Source organism: Chanos chanos, chromosome 3, assembly GCF_902362185.1.
Source record: "Chanos chanos chromosome 3, fChaCha1.1, whole genome shotgun sequence".
In the NCBI taxonomy this organism is placed as follows: Eukaryota; Metazoa; Chordata; class Actinopteri; order Gonorynchiformes; family Chanidae; genus Chanos; species Chanos chanos.
Genome location: NC_044497.1, coordinates 8934302 through 8949273, shown reverse-complemented (window position 1 = coordinate 8949273; position 14972 = coordinate 8934302). Strand labels below are relative to the sequence as shown.

Sequence of the window (14972 nt, the reverse complement as noted above, 5' to 3'; positions counted from 1 at the left end):
GCAAAGTGTTGAGCTCCAAACTCCCACTCATCACACAGTAAGTACCGTACATCAGTTTACATTTTTACACTCAGTAAACTGAGTGAACTAACTAAACTTAACTGACACTTAAACAAGAACAAATTTTAAAAGATTTGAGAAATATTGTAAACTTTTTCCAGGTATTTCCAGATGGAAAATATCGTGTTCAGTGACCTCATTCACTGTAGCAGTAGAAAATACTGTTTAGTTCATTCTCATTTATTGTTTTCTTCAGGTAAAATGACTGACTACATTGGTTACACTGATTACCCTGATGCTCAAGAATGGACAACAACACCAGCAGACTATGTATGTACTCCCAGTGCAAATACACAGACTGAGGCACTGTTCAATTTGCTACTACAGAAGTGTTCTTTCGCTCCCAGCAATGCATTTCAATACGTCATGAACAGCAGATACAAATAGAAGAATGACTGCATTCAGACTGTGTAGAATTCATGTTGAATTCAGTAGAACTGAGCAATAATGAATGTATTCACTTTTAAAAGAAAGTAGGTAAAGAGGTTTGGAATTTACATTTGGAATATTTGCAAAAATACTCACAGTCGTGATGAAGCAGTTGTGCAAAAAAAACGAAAAAAACACCAGGAGCCTTTGAAAGACGTGTATAATATGAGATTTCTGTTGTGCTGGGGATAGCACAAGAAATATTTGCATCTGAGCTTCATGTAAAAATTTTACACTGGAAATACCAAACCAGCTGCACACTGTTACTTCCACAAATGTTTCACACACAAGATAAACATACACCTTGTGTACATAACCTAAAAAACCCAGAGTTGTGAAAATATTTTCACTTCTTTTTTGTAACATCATTCAGTTGCTTTCTGGGGCCCCTGATCAGCATCTCTTGTATTTTTGTGTGTTGTTACCTTTTTTTGCTCACTTCAGTGGATTGAATTTATTTGAGAAAAACACTGCAAATTTTTACATTTGACTACAGTGTCAGACAAATATATCATTTCAGTGACATATAAAAACATGAAGTAAAAACATGGGCCAAACAAGGAAAGTTTTTGAGTTAAGTTTTTTGTTCAACAGTTTGGTGACTGTTGAAATAGTTGTGAAAGTTATAGAGACAATACAAAACAAACAACAACAAAAAAAATCATATTTTCCATCATGTACGTCATAGTCATATCTCATGTCTATATCTGTGTCAGTGCGCGGTGTTACTGCATTGCATGTTGACATGCACTGGGGCCCAGGTTCGATCGCCCCCCCCCCCCAGGGTCGTCGCAGCTTACCCCCCCCCCCCCCCAGCTCTATATCTCAGTAAGTGTTGGAGGGAGGATGTGGTTCTAGTGTGGTTTCTTTTTCACAGACACTACACACCTGCACCTGGGCTTGACATTGGAGCTCTCTAGGGCTGTAAATTTAGAATGCTTTCCTGGGGTCTGATGTCACATAACTTTACGCCATGCTGAATCGCACTCATTCCAAACAAATTTTAAGACAGTTGCAAGTGACAGCCAGTCAACCGCTGAAGACAGGAAATGAATGGTGGGAGAACTTAACTGTGAAAGATAAACAATGTCTATCTAACAATGATCTGAGAGTGAGAGACAGTGGTGAAAGGGGGGAAAAAAAGTTAACGTTAAAGTGGTAAAATTGGAAGGAAACAACATCTGTTAGGTGATAAAAGAACACTTAGGTACATCAAAAACAACTTGAAGTTAAAGATTCTCAAGGTGTTTTTTACTACAAGTTCTAACATACAGATTTTTAAAACACACATGCTGTATATAATTATGGAGCACTGTGAAATTCATCAGAATATAATATTTAGTCTTTCTTGTTTGTCTTTACCTGTTGTGTCACTATTCGGATCCCTATCATAACACGCAACCCATCCTTTTTCCAGGGTGCTGATGTGGATGACGAGTCTCTTTCGGTTGGTGAGATCTGTAACAGAAGCTGGGTGCGCAGCTTTCGAAGCTCTTATGAGCCACCTCTCTACTGGATCATTACTGCCCTGGGTGCTGTTGGCAACTTGCTGGTGGTGTGGATCTACGTAACTGTCCGCAATCGCCTCAAGACCATGACCGATATGTACCTGTTGAACCTGGCTGTGGCTGACCTGCTCTTCCTGTGCACTCTGCCCTTTTGGGCCACCGATGCCACACATGGCTGGATCTTTGGCCTGAGCTTGTGCAAGGGCGTCTCTGCCGTCTATAAGATCAACTTCTTCGCCAGCATGCTCCTGCTCACCTGCATCAGCGTGGACCGTTACGTGGCCATCGTCCGAGTTACCCAGGCTCAGAACTTCAAGAGCAAGAGGCTTTTCTACAGCAAAACGGCCTGTATGATTGTGTGGATGGCATCCGCTCTGCTAGCCCTGCCTGAGTTCCTGTTTGCCAATGTGAAGGTCAGCTCCAGCATTGGTTCCACCTGCTCCCTTGTCTACTCCATCGGTAACGATAACCACACCAAAGTGCTGGTGCTTACCCTGCAGATCTGCGTGGGTTTCTGTCTGCCATTGCTGGTCATGGCTGCATGCTATTCTGTCATCATCCGCACCCTCATACAGGCCCGTAACTTTGAAAAGCACAAAGCCTTGCGCGTGATCTTTGCCGTGGTGGCAACATTTGTCCTGTCCCAGTTGCCGTACAACGTACATTTGATGGTGGAGGCAGCGCAGGCATATAATGCCACCATGCTTTGTGGAGAAATCATGACCTTCGATGTGACTGGACAAGTGGTGAAGAGTTTGGCCTATACGCACTGCTGCCTCAACCCCATCCTGTACGCCTTCATCGGAGTGAGATTCCGGAAGGATCTCCTCAGGCTCTTCCACCGTCTGACTTGCGGTCTGGGAGGGACCGGGCTCAGCAAACAGTCAACCCCTCCCAAGCGGCCCTCGGTTATGTCTGACACTGACACCACCCCGGCACTGTCCTTATAACCTCTTAGATACTCGTTAGTCTGCCCAATCCCGCGAAGGACCAAGTCATTTTTGGCTAAAGGACTTTTGAGATGACAGGACCAAAAAAGGCTAGGTTTGAATAGTTCTCACTGCTAAATATCACTGCTAATTATATCTCACTGGATCTCACCATCCTGCTATCACAGATTTGTCCCACCATATCTATCCTATTCAATATCAGTACTCCCCACAAACATTACAATCATTATGTGCAGTGTTATTGGTAGTTTTTTGGTTTTTGTCATGCAGGTCCTGGTGAGTGACACAGAGACCTTTTTACCTAGTTTTTGTCATGCAGGTCCTGGTGAGTGACACAGAGACCTTTTTACCTAGTGCATGTGGTCATGTATTAGTTGTAGATATTGTAGATACTGTAGTCATGTGCTATTGTTATTTGTCATTTTCCCACTGTGTAGCCATGAAAAAGTGTTGTTTTGATGTTTACAGAAATGTTGTTGAATTTATCTAAAGTGTTAAACTTTTTTTTGTTTTTTTATAACTGTCACATCAGTCCAATGAAAAACTTTGTACGTGGTTGTAAATACAATGCATGACTCTTTGTGGTGGTGTACTAAACACACTTTTGTTACCACAAATAAAGTTTTTCCTCATGAATTCTGGCTCATCTTCGTCTACCAGTGTGTTCTCAAATCACGTTTACTACATTAAAATAGTGTAGCATACATAGTGGGTGTTTTTATATTGCTGTACTCTGAAATCCTTGGGCGATTCTACAGCTGCCAAAAATACTCTGCTGCTGACACTTGTTGTAGGATGTCCTGACTGTCAACACCACATGAACCAAGCAAAAGTAGACAAGATGCCTTTATTAGCAATGCAGAGAGATGGACTTTACATAGCTTTACAATGTCTCTCTGTAAATGGATTTGTAAGGCCTGAGGATGCCATACAAGGCAGTGTTGTCTTAATGTGAGCCTTCCAGTATAAGTGAAAAGAGCAGATATCTTAAAATATCTTCTTAATGTTTACAATAACAACAACAACAACAACAACAACAATAATAATAATAATAAATAATAATAATAATGATAAACTTTATTTGTATAGAACCTTTCATATAAGAAATGCAGCTCAAAGTGTTTTACAATAAAGAAATTACATGTACTGAGTGCTTCACCTGAAAATAGACATAGAATGAGCATAGAAACAGGAATAGAATGTAAAATAAGATGGAAAATAAGACCTACTTGGTAATAATAATAAAAATAAGATAAAAATTAAGATGAGAATAGAATACATAGAGTGTATACCATAAGATGGAAAATAAACCCCCCTGAATAACAATAATAAAATGAATGTTTTAGAATGGCACTGATTCTGATTCAAGTGCAGCACTAGTGCATAAGTGTGAAGCAAAGTGTGAAAAGGTGTGAATTTCAGGCCTGTATCAGTCATGGCTAGTTAGTTAAAGGCTAAAGTGAAGAGATAAGTTTTCAGCTTTCTATAGGTAGTGTGTTCCATAGCTTTGGGGTGTAACTGACAAAAGCTGCATCCCCATTTTGCTTTCAGCTGTTGCTGAAAACCTCCAGTAAACCAGAGGCAGATGATTGTGGTGTTCTTGAAGGCAAGTATTTAACAAGAGAGTTAGCAATGTAGTTTGGTCCTAGCCCATTAAAGGGCTTGTGTATAAAGAGGAGGACCTTAAAATCAAATCTGAATGTTACAGAAAGCCAGTGCAGAGCGCTTAAAACTGGACTAATGTGCTCTCTCCTCTGCTTAATAGCCGAGCTGCAGAGTTTTGAACGAGCTGAAGCCTCTGTGTTTTTTTTCTTTTTCTTTTTTTTTCGAGAGGCCAGTAAAAAGTGATTACAGTAATCAAGTCGAGGCTTGAAATAAAGGCATAAATCAGTTCCTCAGCATCTTTTTGATTTATAAATGGTTGTACTTTGACTATGTTTCGAAGGTTGAAAAATTATGTTTTCATCACCTTGTTAATGCGGGACTTACTTGAAGCTTAGATCTGACTCTAAGATAACTCTAAGACTTCTAACCTCAGATTTAATCCGGGAAGTTTATCTCCCCAGAGTATTAAACAACATTTCTCTTTTTGTTTTTAGGGGCCGACTAGTAGGATTTTAGTTTTGTCCTCATTTAACTTTAAGAAATTACTGCTCATCCATTTATTTATTGCCAATAGACAGGTAGTAATGGAATTTATAGCTTCATTTGATTCAGCAGAGATGAACAGTTGCATGTCATTCGCATACAAACCTACATTGTGCTCTCTAGTGATGTCACTCCATAGTGAAAATAATAATGGACCAAGGCAGTTCCCTTGTGTAACCCCGAAAACAGGTCATGTTTCTCAGACACACAAACTCCAAGACTGATGTAAAACTTTCTCCCTTTGATATATGTTTTGAACCAGTTTAACACATAGTCAGACAGACCAACCAACTTTTGAAGAGGATTGCTTAGGATATCTTGGTCAGTCGTATCAACACTGCGCTTAGGTCTAAGAGGACAAGAACTGAACCTTGACAAAAACCTTATTTTCCTTAGTTTAGTTTAGTTTCCTTAGTTAGTTTAGTCTGAGGTCGCTTATTAATTTAGTAAGGGCAATTTCAGTGCTGTGGTGTGTTTTAAAGCCTGATTGAAAATCCTCCGGGATATTGTTTTCATTAAGAAAGGAGTTTATTGGCACTGAAACTATCTTTTCAAGTATATTCCTAATGAATGGAAGGTTGGATATCGGCCCATAGTAAGCGTTTTACAACAGCTGTTCTGGAGGCATCTGGGAAGATGCCTGTTTGAAGTGGTGTATTTATAATCTTCTGGACGTGACTTGAAAACATTGTCAAACACACGCTTAAAAAATGCTGTAGGTACAGGGTCAGCAGATGAGGTGGAGGAGTTAAACTCAGTGACAGTCTTGCAAAGCTCAGTTCATGTAATACAGGTGAATTTTCCCATAGTGACATCTTTTTTACAGGGTTTTCTGATGTCATCTGTGTTTACATCAGCAGCAATACTGGCTCTCACTGAAGTTATTTTGTTATTTGAAAAACAATGCAAATTGTATTTGTTTACATGTTTATGTTTATTGCAGGATGTTGTTTTGGTGCACCATTGGCTTTAGATCACCAGGCCTTTGCTTCACATTCCTCTTGGTAAAAAACAAAATCTAACTTACTTAAAGACAGTGTATTCAAATTGAGCCTCTATTTCATCTTATCTTACTACTTAATGTTAGCGGTATAACTACGAGGGGTCAGGAGCAGATATATGACACATAGGCTACTCTAATTTCCAGACGTCAAACCTATAATGAGTGATAAAAGCCTGTGGCGTGGTTTGATGGTTATTTTTTGAGTTGGAGCATAAACATGAATGAATTGGTAAACAAGTTGTTTACTCAGATTCTGTTTTTGTCACAGCTCTCACCATCAGTTCGGCCACAGACAGTGCAACGTACGCTCTGCGGTGCAAGACCTGCTTATGAAAGTGACTCTAACGACGCAGTGTTTTCACTATGACTGTGTGGCTGGCTGCAAGGCTAAGCACCATTTACTCATGAAATAACTCTTATCGGGGCACCCTTACCCATGCGTGTAAAAGGTATGACACAGCGTTTTGAGTAGACACAGGGGTACCCACTCAGACCAACACACGAAACTTTCGATCGTTGAATTTTAACCGAAGTGTTGGAAGAAAAAAAAAAAAAGTCCCGGCAAAACCAACTCTGTTTTCACATGCTGCGTTTGTACACGACAGTGTATTTTGTAAGTATTAGATTGAATGTCAAAATCATTTGCATGAGGTCGTTTTGAAAATAATCACTCAAGATGTGAAATGTCTTACAAAGGAAGCAGTTTACGCTGCTCTAAGATGTCTTTTTTTGGTAAAAGCCTCAGTTCAGAGGCCCAGAAATCAAAGTAAAATTCACATTTTGTTGCTGATTTGCAAAAAAAAAAAAAAAAAAAGAATTAATGTGTTTTCTCTGCGAATTGAAACCAAGCAAAAATTAAGGGGCTAGACAGAGTGGATGAAAACAGGTTGTGAAATAATGTAGCATGTTTTGTTTCGCCCACACTCTTAAAGGTTAGTCACACTCATCTACTCTGGCTGCCCTCTCTTTCCATAACCTAGGTTTCAAAACACCTCCAATACGACCGAAATCAGTTGCAATGGTTTAGAACTGAGATTGATCATTTTGTGCGTGTGTCTATACATGTTTTCCAGTTAGGAACACACACACGCACCAAGCAAGGTTGATGTTGTTGAGGTTTTGTTGTGTGTACCTGTGCTGCTCAGGTGAGAGACCACATTCCCACAATGTAACTTGTTCTGTCACGACAGGAAACTGCCGATCCTGTCAACAACAGCCTTTCTAACACTAGGCCTCACTGTTAACACCATACAGTCTTATGGAAACACAGTGACTCACTAAGATGGGTGTTAAAACACTTGCACTCAATGCTCAGGCTCTGAACTGTTGCACAGTGCTCAGTCACTTAAAATGACGAACCCCTTTTAGTCAGAAGAAAACGTGTGTCAGTTCAGTTGAGTAATTCTTAAAATCAGGGGTGGAAAAAGTAAAAGTAGAAGTACTCTTGCTAAAAAAAAAAAAAAAGGGCTCTAAGTAGAGTTAAACTGACAACTGTTTTTGTAAATTGTAAACGAGTGACTATTTAACTCTTACTGCAGTATTTTTCCAGAGGGATACTTTAACTCTACTTAGAGGACTTTTTTTTTTTTTTTTTTAAGCAAGAGTACTTCTTCATGTACTCTCTCCACCTCTGCTTAAAATAGCATGAGAGGGGGAGACTACAAACAGAAGCATAGAAAGTGGTTTTGGGTCAGTTATCACCCGTGGCCTTTCAGCGCCTATTTTCCGACAGTTTGTCACATGTTTTGGCCTTCACCAAAAAGAAAACCAAAAACAAAAAACACAGACCAAAAAGATACAAACATTATCTTGGTTCCGTAAATCTTGCGAGGCGTTATCTCACAGTGTGCAGGGCGTCCCGATCACCTCTTAGCCCTATTCCTTAAAAAGAAACAAACTAAAAAGCTGGCATTTTAAATGTACTTTTAAATGTCATTAGTGGTGGCATGAGTTCCCAATTTTCTGTAAAATTTTCTCAACGATTTGCTGCTCCTCGTACGTTAGCTCCACTGTTATTCATCCTAAGCCACCACTAAGATGCAGTGTTGTTTATAATAAAAATGGGGACACTTACGAAAGATTTTTTTTCATCCTGTTCCACAAGTAAACACTTGGTTTGTGTTCAGTAACTAGGCTTGGGTAAGATGACGCATGTGCTGTGAATGCTCTGGTTCTGTTGGAGCCACACTTTACCTTCATGTGGTCCCTACACTGTGCTGTTGCTCTTTGTCACGTATTCGAAGGTAACCCTAGAGAGCTCAAGCTATGTTTCCTCTGCTTAGGCTGTCGCTAAGAGGACATGTGGTGATATAAAAACACAGTGAAACTACGGTAACCGAATAAAGTTTAGCATCTTTGCGCAATAGTTAAATTCGTGTGGTTTGATGACTGCGTATTTTCATCTGAGATAAAAAAAACAACAACCTCAAAACAAAAGCATAGGTCAGGCCCCCTGTGCTTTACCACACTTTAGCAAAAAGCAATGCAGAAATACATAGACTCGCTCGCTAGCCCGCTCACGCAGGAGCTCTTTGACTTCATGACGTCGGGGTTTTTGGTTTTTTGTTTTTTTGACAAAAGGAAAGTGTTTGACCATGTTGGATAAAGTTAAACTTATTTAACCATTTAACCACTAGGTGGGGACTGTTGCATTCTAAAAGCGTAGATATGAAACAAAAGCATCACGACATTTGTGAATAAGAATAGTGCCACCTAATGGTACCGGTTGCCACGATTCGGGAAAGACGGCTCTTGTGGAATATGTACAGGTGTGATTGGACAAAGGTGTTTATAATTTTGAATATGAATTAGTCAGTCAGTGAACCCTCTATCCTGTGATATGTCTGTAAGTATTTGTACTGGGGAGACCATTAATGCAGCATGAACGGGTGGTGTCAGAGAGGAGCAGAAACTCAGAACTGGAGCAATATGTGTGTGAGGAGCACCTGTGTTGTTGAACACACCATTCATCTTTCCTATCCCAGGAGTGAATTGTGTGTGTGTGTGTGTGTGTGTGTGTGTGAGAGAGAGAGAGAGAGAGAGAGACAGAGAGAGAGAGATGTGACAATACAGTAGTTCTTTTTTAACTGAGCTGACATTAGTGGCAATGGGAGAGTGGGAGGAGATGTTTTTTTTTTCTTTTATGTGTTATACCAAAGGAGGTTTTTATGGTCCTCTCTTTCAGGTTTGAAACTGAGCGTTTCTTTATTTTTCTTTTCAGGAATGTATAAAAATTCCACTCAGGCTGTAGAGTGTCAGCATAAAAACCACTGCTCTCTTATCCTCTCTCATCTCTTCATCCTCTCCAATGTTCAGTATCTCTGTCAAATTCTCAAGCCCCAAAGACATCCCTATTTCATCTCAGTCATTCTGCTACCTGGGTGTGTTACTTACACTGTGATAAGTGTGTGACAGATTGTGAGTGTCATTTGTCACTGTCTCTGCCAGTGACACACACACGCACGCACACACACACACACACACACCACACACACACCACACACGCAAGCACACAAACACACATGCACAAACACACAAACACGCAACACACACATGCTTACGTGCAGACACACACACACACGCGCACGCGCGCACACACACACACACACACACTCTCACACACACGCGCACCTAACACACTCTCTCACACACACATACACACACGTGCACACACACACACACACACACACACACACACACTCACACACACTCACACACACTCAGACTGATGGCGATGATGTGGGGAGTATCTTTCAACAGAAGCCAGACGCGGTGAGACTTTACCCCATTGCAAATAATATACAGCAATGGCACACAGGCCTACAGCAAAAAACAAAAAACAACAACCAAAAAAAAAAAACCCCCAACGCACCAAATTAGTTTCTAACACTACCGGAAATGACAAACAGAGAATGTCAGAACTGCTACATTGTACATTTAGGTGCTAGACGTCCACTTGGCATTGGACGTCAGATTCACACTCCCCTTCATGCTTCAGGGTGTGAGTAAAAGTTTCCTAATGTTACATCGTGACAGCTGTGTTCCTCATTCCTTCACCTCCTTCATGTTGTTTTACATATTGATGGCCCCTTATTTCTTCTTTTTTTTTCTTGAGGAGGAGGAGGAGGAGGAGGAGGAGGAGGAGGATTTGTCATGTGAACACTTGGCTTTTGACCTAACCTGACCTCTAGGCTTAGTGCTATTAGAGGTCATGTGTTTCTCAGGGTCATTGAGTGAGACATCACATTAGCCAAGCTAATGTTGCCTAACCCTCTGCATACAACATCATCAAAACTTAGATTCCCTTTCTCTTCCATTTCAACTTTGTTGTTTTTCGCAACTTCCAAAGTACATTCATTTCAAAACATTTGTCTATTTCTCGTTTAAGCACGGAGGTCCACAGCTCTGTGAGTGTGATTTTTGTTTCAAACACTTTTCTGTGTCTGGTGTGACTCACTGGTGATGAATTTAAGACCATGTTTTTGCTAACAGGAACACAGGAAAATTTAGCTATTGTACAATCAACTCTGAGAATGTTTATAACATCCCAGTCAGGATGAGTGAAGAACAATATAAACATTTATAGAATTTAACTTAACATTGACAAAAATTGCCATGGAGAAACATATTTTAAATATGCACGATAAAAACACATTAACAACTGTTGCTACTACAGTAACAATGGGGAAATTAGTCATACAAATGACCTATGCTTTTGAAGCTTATACTAAGCCAACTAAAGAGAGAATTTCTTTTTCATGAGCACATGAGAAAATCCTCTTATATACACTTATATACTTACCATTGGAGTCTTTCGGCTTTGTAAATGAACAGAAGGGGCTGACATGGAGACCATTTGAAAAGGATATTTTACTGAACAGGGCAATGTATTCTAGAATGTTCCACAACAGAATATTTCCATTGTGTAAAACTGTCATGACAGTGCACGCGATGGTTTGAACGACGCTTAGCGTGGGTCTTTCAGATTTGTAAGGTTAGTTCAGTTTTCTCATTTGACATCCGGTGGTTATAAAAATGACTACGCATATCAGACTATCTGCATGCGTTTTTTGCACTGCCCCCACTCTCTCTCTAAAGGTCGTAACTGTGCTCTCCATGGCCCTGCTGTTCCAAAAAACAGACACTAACCCAGATTTCATGACAGTTCTCAAATACAGGCAAAATCATGTCCCCTAGATGACATACTTTTGAATGAAAACAGAGCACATACACTATGGATACATTTTAGGTGCTTTTAACATATACAGTAATTAAAACATAATCTGCAGTTTGTCTAATCTCTTTTTACTGGTTGCATCAGCTTAAAAGAAAGCACTGTTGTTGTTTGCTGAAGTTTTGGGGTTTTTTTTGTTAAAACTTAAAGTAAATATTTTGAAGGTTGAACCAAGATTTTTTTTTTTTGTATGTGTTTTATGTTTACTTTAAAAGTGAGCCAACGCCTTTGATCTGGACCACAGAAAGCGAGTAGTTTGATGAAATATTGATGGCTATTGTTTGTGAGTCCTATGGGATCATGGTTTCCTTCTCTCCACAAACTATGTTGTACAGTTACTCTAGGACAGGCTCTTCACAACAGCATCAGAGCAGGGAACTTTTATTGGACCTAATGACTCATCAGTGGAGCAGGTAAGTTCTGCTTATCAGTGTGAATGTTAGGTGACTATTTTGATCAAAAGGAGAACAGCACACACTAAAGAAAACACACACTCACATAGACACACATAGACAGACATGGTCAGACAGATTCACACACGCACACAAGCACGCTCGCACGCACGCACACACACACAAACACACAAATGCCCGCATACACAGTGATAAAAAGAAACGGTGATGGGCCAAAGTGATGGGTAGTAAACAGATGGTAATGTCTTTGAGGGTCTAACCCTTGCTCTTTATAAACTTGGGTTTCACTCCCATCTGTGAGAGTGACCAGGGTAACTTTTAACAGTAAGTTAACAAGAGAAACATGAGCACTCTTTGACCCAATATTCAAATACTTAGCAGCATATCACATCATTGGCAGCGTGAAATAAGATTTCCAATGGTGGCTCAAAAAGTTTGATTTAAGTTTGTAGAAGAAATGACCCACATTCTTGTGCCGACAATGAAGAAGTCCAAGCATGAAATACACATATAAAAAATCTGAATATTGATAACCGCCTTGAGAGCTTTTGTCTGGAATAAGGAGAAAAATAACACACTCCAATCAGGAGAGAGAGAGAGAGAGAGAGAGAGAGAGAAAAAGAACGGAAGAACGAAAAAAAAAAAAAAGAACAGCAGGATTAACTGTACATGCTTGCTTCCATACACAGAGATAGCTGTTCTGCATAATGACTTCTGTGGAGCTCTACAACTATCACAACTTAAAATAGAGAAAGAAGGAGAGGGAGAGAGAGAGAGAGAGAGAGAGAGAGAGAGAGAGGAGAACTTGAGCCAGGGGCAGTAGATAGGGTTGAGAAAGGTCCTGTGCTTTAGTGGATTTAACATGCTTTTCCTCTGGCGTCCATTAGATAATCATATTCATACCACACAAGGCTCAGCAACCCCCTCTTCTTCATTCTTCTCCTTTAATCCTCTCCGATAAGAGGGTGCGGGCGTAGTCGTTTTCATTATTCCGTCATTTGGGAAGCGGCATGGGATCCCCCCGGGACCATATCACAGGGAAAATTGCTTAAATAGCCAAAGTGGATACAGTTTTGCGTTTATTATTTCTGACAGCTTCAAAATAACCTCACAAATATCCCTCTCTCATTTTAGAGAGCGTGTGAATGGGTGGAGGGGGAGCTTGTTATCAGCCAAACACACTAATAGCCCACTCAAAGACACCAGATATACCTCCAACAGACAGAGAAATAAAGAGAGAGAGAGAGAGAGAGAGGGAGAGAGAGAGAGAGAGAGAGAGAGAGAGAGAGAGATGATATCTTGACTGTGTCCTCTTTGCCAGTTTGCTCCTAGGCTCCAAGCTTCTGCACCTCCTCTATTTAACTCCTGAGCTGCAAGGCCTTCTGCACTCCAGCCTTTGAAAAGTGCAGTAGATTAGCAGCTAATAATCTCTCCTTTGTTGTGTGTTTACTTGGCTTGGGAAGCTTTCACCCAGTCTAAACACTTCAAGATGGACTAGTGCAGTAAGATCACTCTGTTAGCCAGTATGTAATCCCCTGTCTGAAAAAGAAAATCAAACACTGTATACTCAGCTGATACTGATTCAAACCAATATGAGGATGAGAAACAGCATGTGCCAAAGCAAACTGGTTTTTATCTTAAGAGGAAAATGCACAACATATCGTTTATGAAGCTTTCAAAATGCTCTATGATGTATTTTAATTTGTCTTAAAACCTCTGGTTGTTTAAACATCAGGAAACATTCTCTTGAATGAATTCACACAATAAACGTCCAAATGGATTTCTCTGAGATACTATCATTTCATTAATGCTTAAAATTACACACAGTTAAAGAGACATTGAATGTTGGTGACATAAAAGAGGAAAATTATGTGCCACATCATCACACTTATTACATCCAACTCTGTGTGTGTGTGTGTGTGTGTGTGTATGTGCATGTACGCATGTGTATGTGTGAAAGCGTGCACATGTGTGTGTGTGTGTGTGTGTGTGTGTGTGTGTGTGTGTGTGTGAGCGCACGCGCGTGCGCGCGTGTGTGCGTGTGAGCTTACAAAATATGTACATATATGCCTATCGGCACCACCCTGACTTTAGATCTCAGGTCTGGATCAAGCAATGGTTCAAATGGATATCTGTGAGATACTAGCATTTCATTAATGCTGAAAATTACACACAGTTAAAGAGACACTGAATGTTGCTGACATAAAAGATGAAAATTATGTCCCACATCATCACACTTTCATCCAACTCTGTGTGTGTGTGTGTGTGCGCGCGCGTGTGCGTGTGTGTGTGAGCGCACGCGTGTGAGCTTGCAGAATATGTACATATATGCCTTTCTCTGTTTGTGTCGGCACCACCTTGACTTTAGATCTCAGGTCTGGAACAAGCAGTGGTTCCTCTTTAATTGGGGTGAGATCAGGGGCTTACAGAAGGCCAGGAAAGGACCCGTACCCCTTTCTTTTTCCTCCAGAACCGCTTTGGCACCAGAGGTGCTTTTGATGTGTGCTTTGGCTCTTCCAGCCTGACTTTGGAATATGTTCTTGGGAGACCATCGGTTACTTGCCTCCAGGCAAAATCTCAATCCCTGGGATCCTAGACCTCTTTGATGAAATACTTTCGGGAGCAGCTAACACCCCCCCACACCCCCAACCAAAAAAACCCCAAAAAACTACTACTTATTGCCTCCCCCTTTCCTCTCTGCTCCTCTCCTGTGGACCTTCTCTTTTCCCATTCAATGAGACAGAGAGAGAGAGAGAGAGACAGAGAGAGAGAGAGAGAGAGAGAGAGAGAGAGATTCACACAGTGTATCTTTACATCAACCAGACCAGACCAGACCAGACAAGCCTGGATATACAGACAGATTACCAGTGTCTGACAGTGAACTCTTTAGACCTTTGCCAATCGCATATTTTTCAGTGATAAGATGATGAAAAAAAATCATACTAAACCCAAACATTAAAAAAAAGATCAGGTTTCATGCAATTGAAAATCGTAACTCACACACACAATAAATATCTACATGTTGCCACCCCTGCACAATTTATAAAAATGTAGTTCAGAAGTAAAGACGGTAGATGATGTAGGTAATTGATGATTCTGGCCTGTGGGATTTGCTTTGTTTGTTTTATTTTATTGCTGTAGTTTTGCACAGCTGTACATTTCTTTTACTTGCTATTTTTATGCAACATTGGCTTTCATCTTCTACGATCAATTAACAAGAGACCGGGG

At 40.4% G+C, this 14972-nt stretch overlaps 1 protein-coding gene across 1 annotated transcript; it reads left to right on the top strand.

The window, feature by feature from the left end:
• The first annotated feature begins 261 nt into the window (after positions 1–261).
• On the top strand, positions 262–2947 carry ccr9b (chemokine (C-C motif) receptor 9b). The gene is made up of 2 exons (XM_030767542.1): positions 262–330; positions 1907–2947. The coding sequence occupies exons 1-2, from the start codon at positions 262–264 to the stop codon at positions 2945–2947; spliced, it is 1110 nt and encodes a 369-aa protein (XP_030623402.1).
• The last annotated feature ends 12025 nt before the right edge of the window (positions 2948–14972 follow it).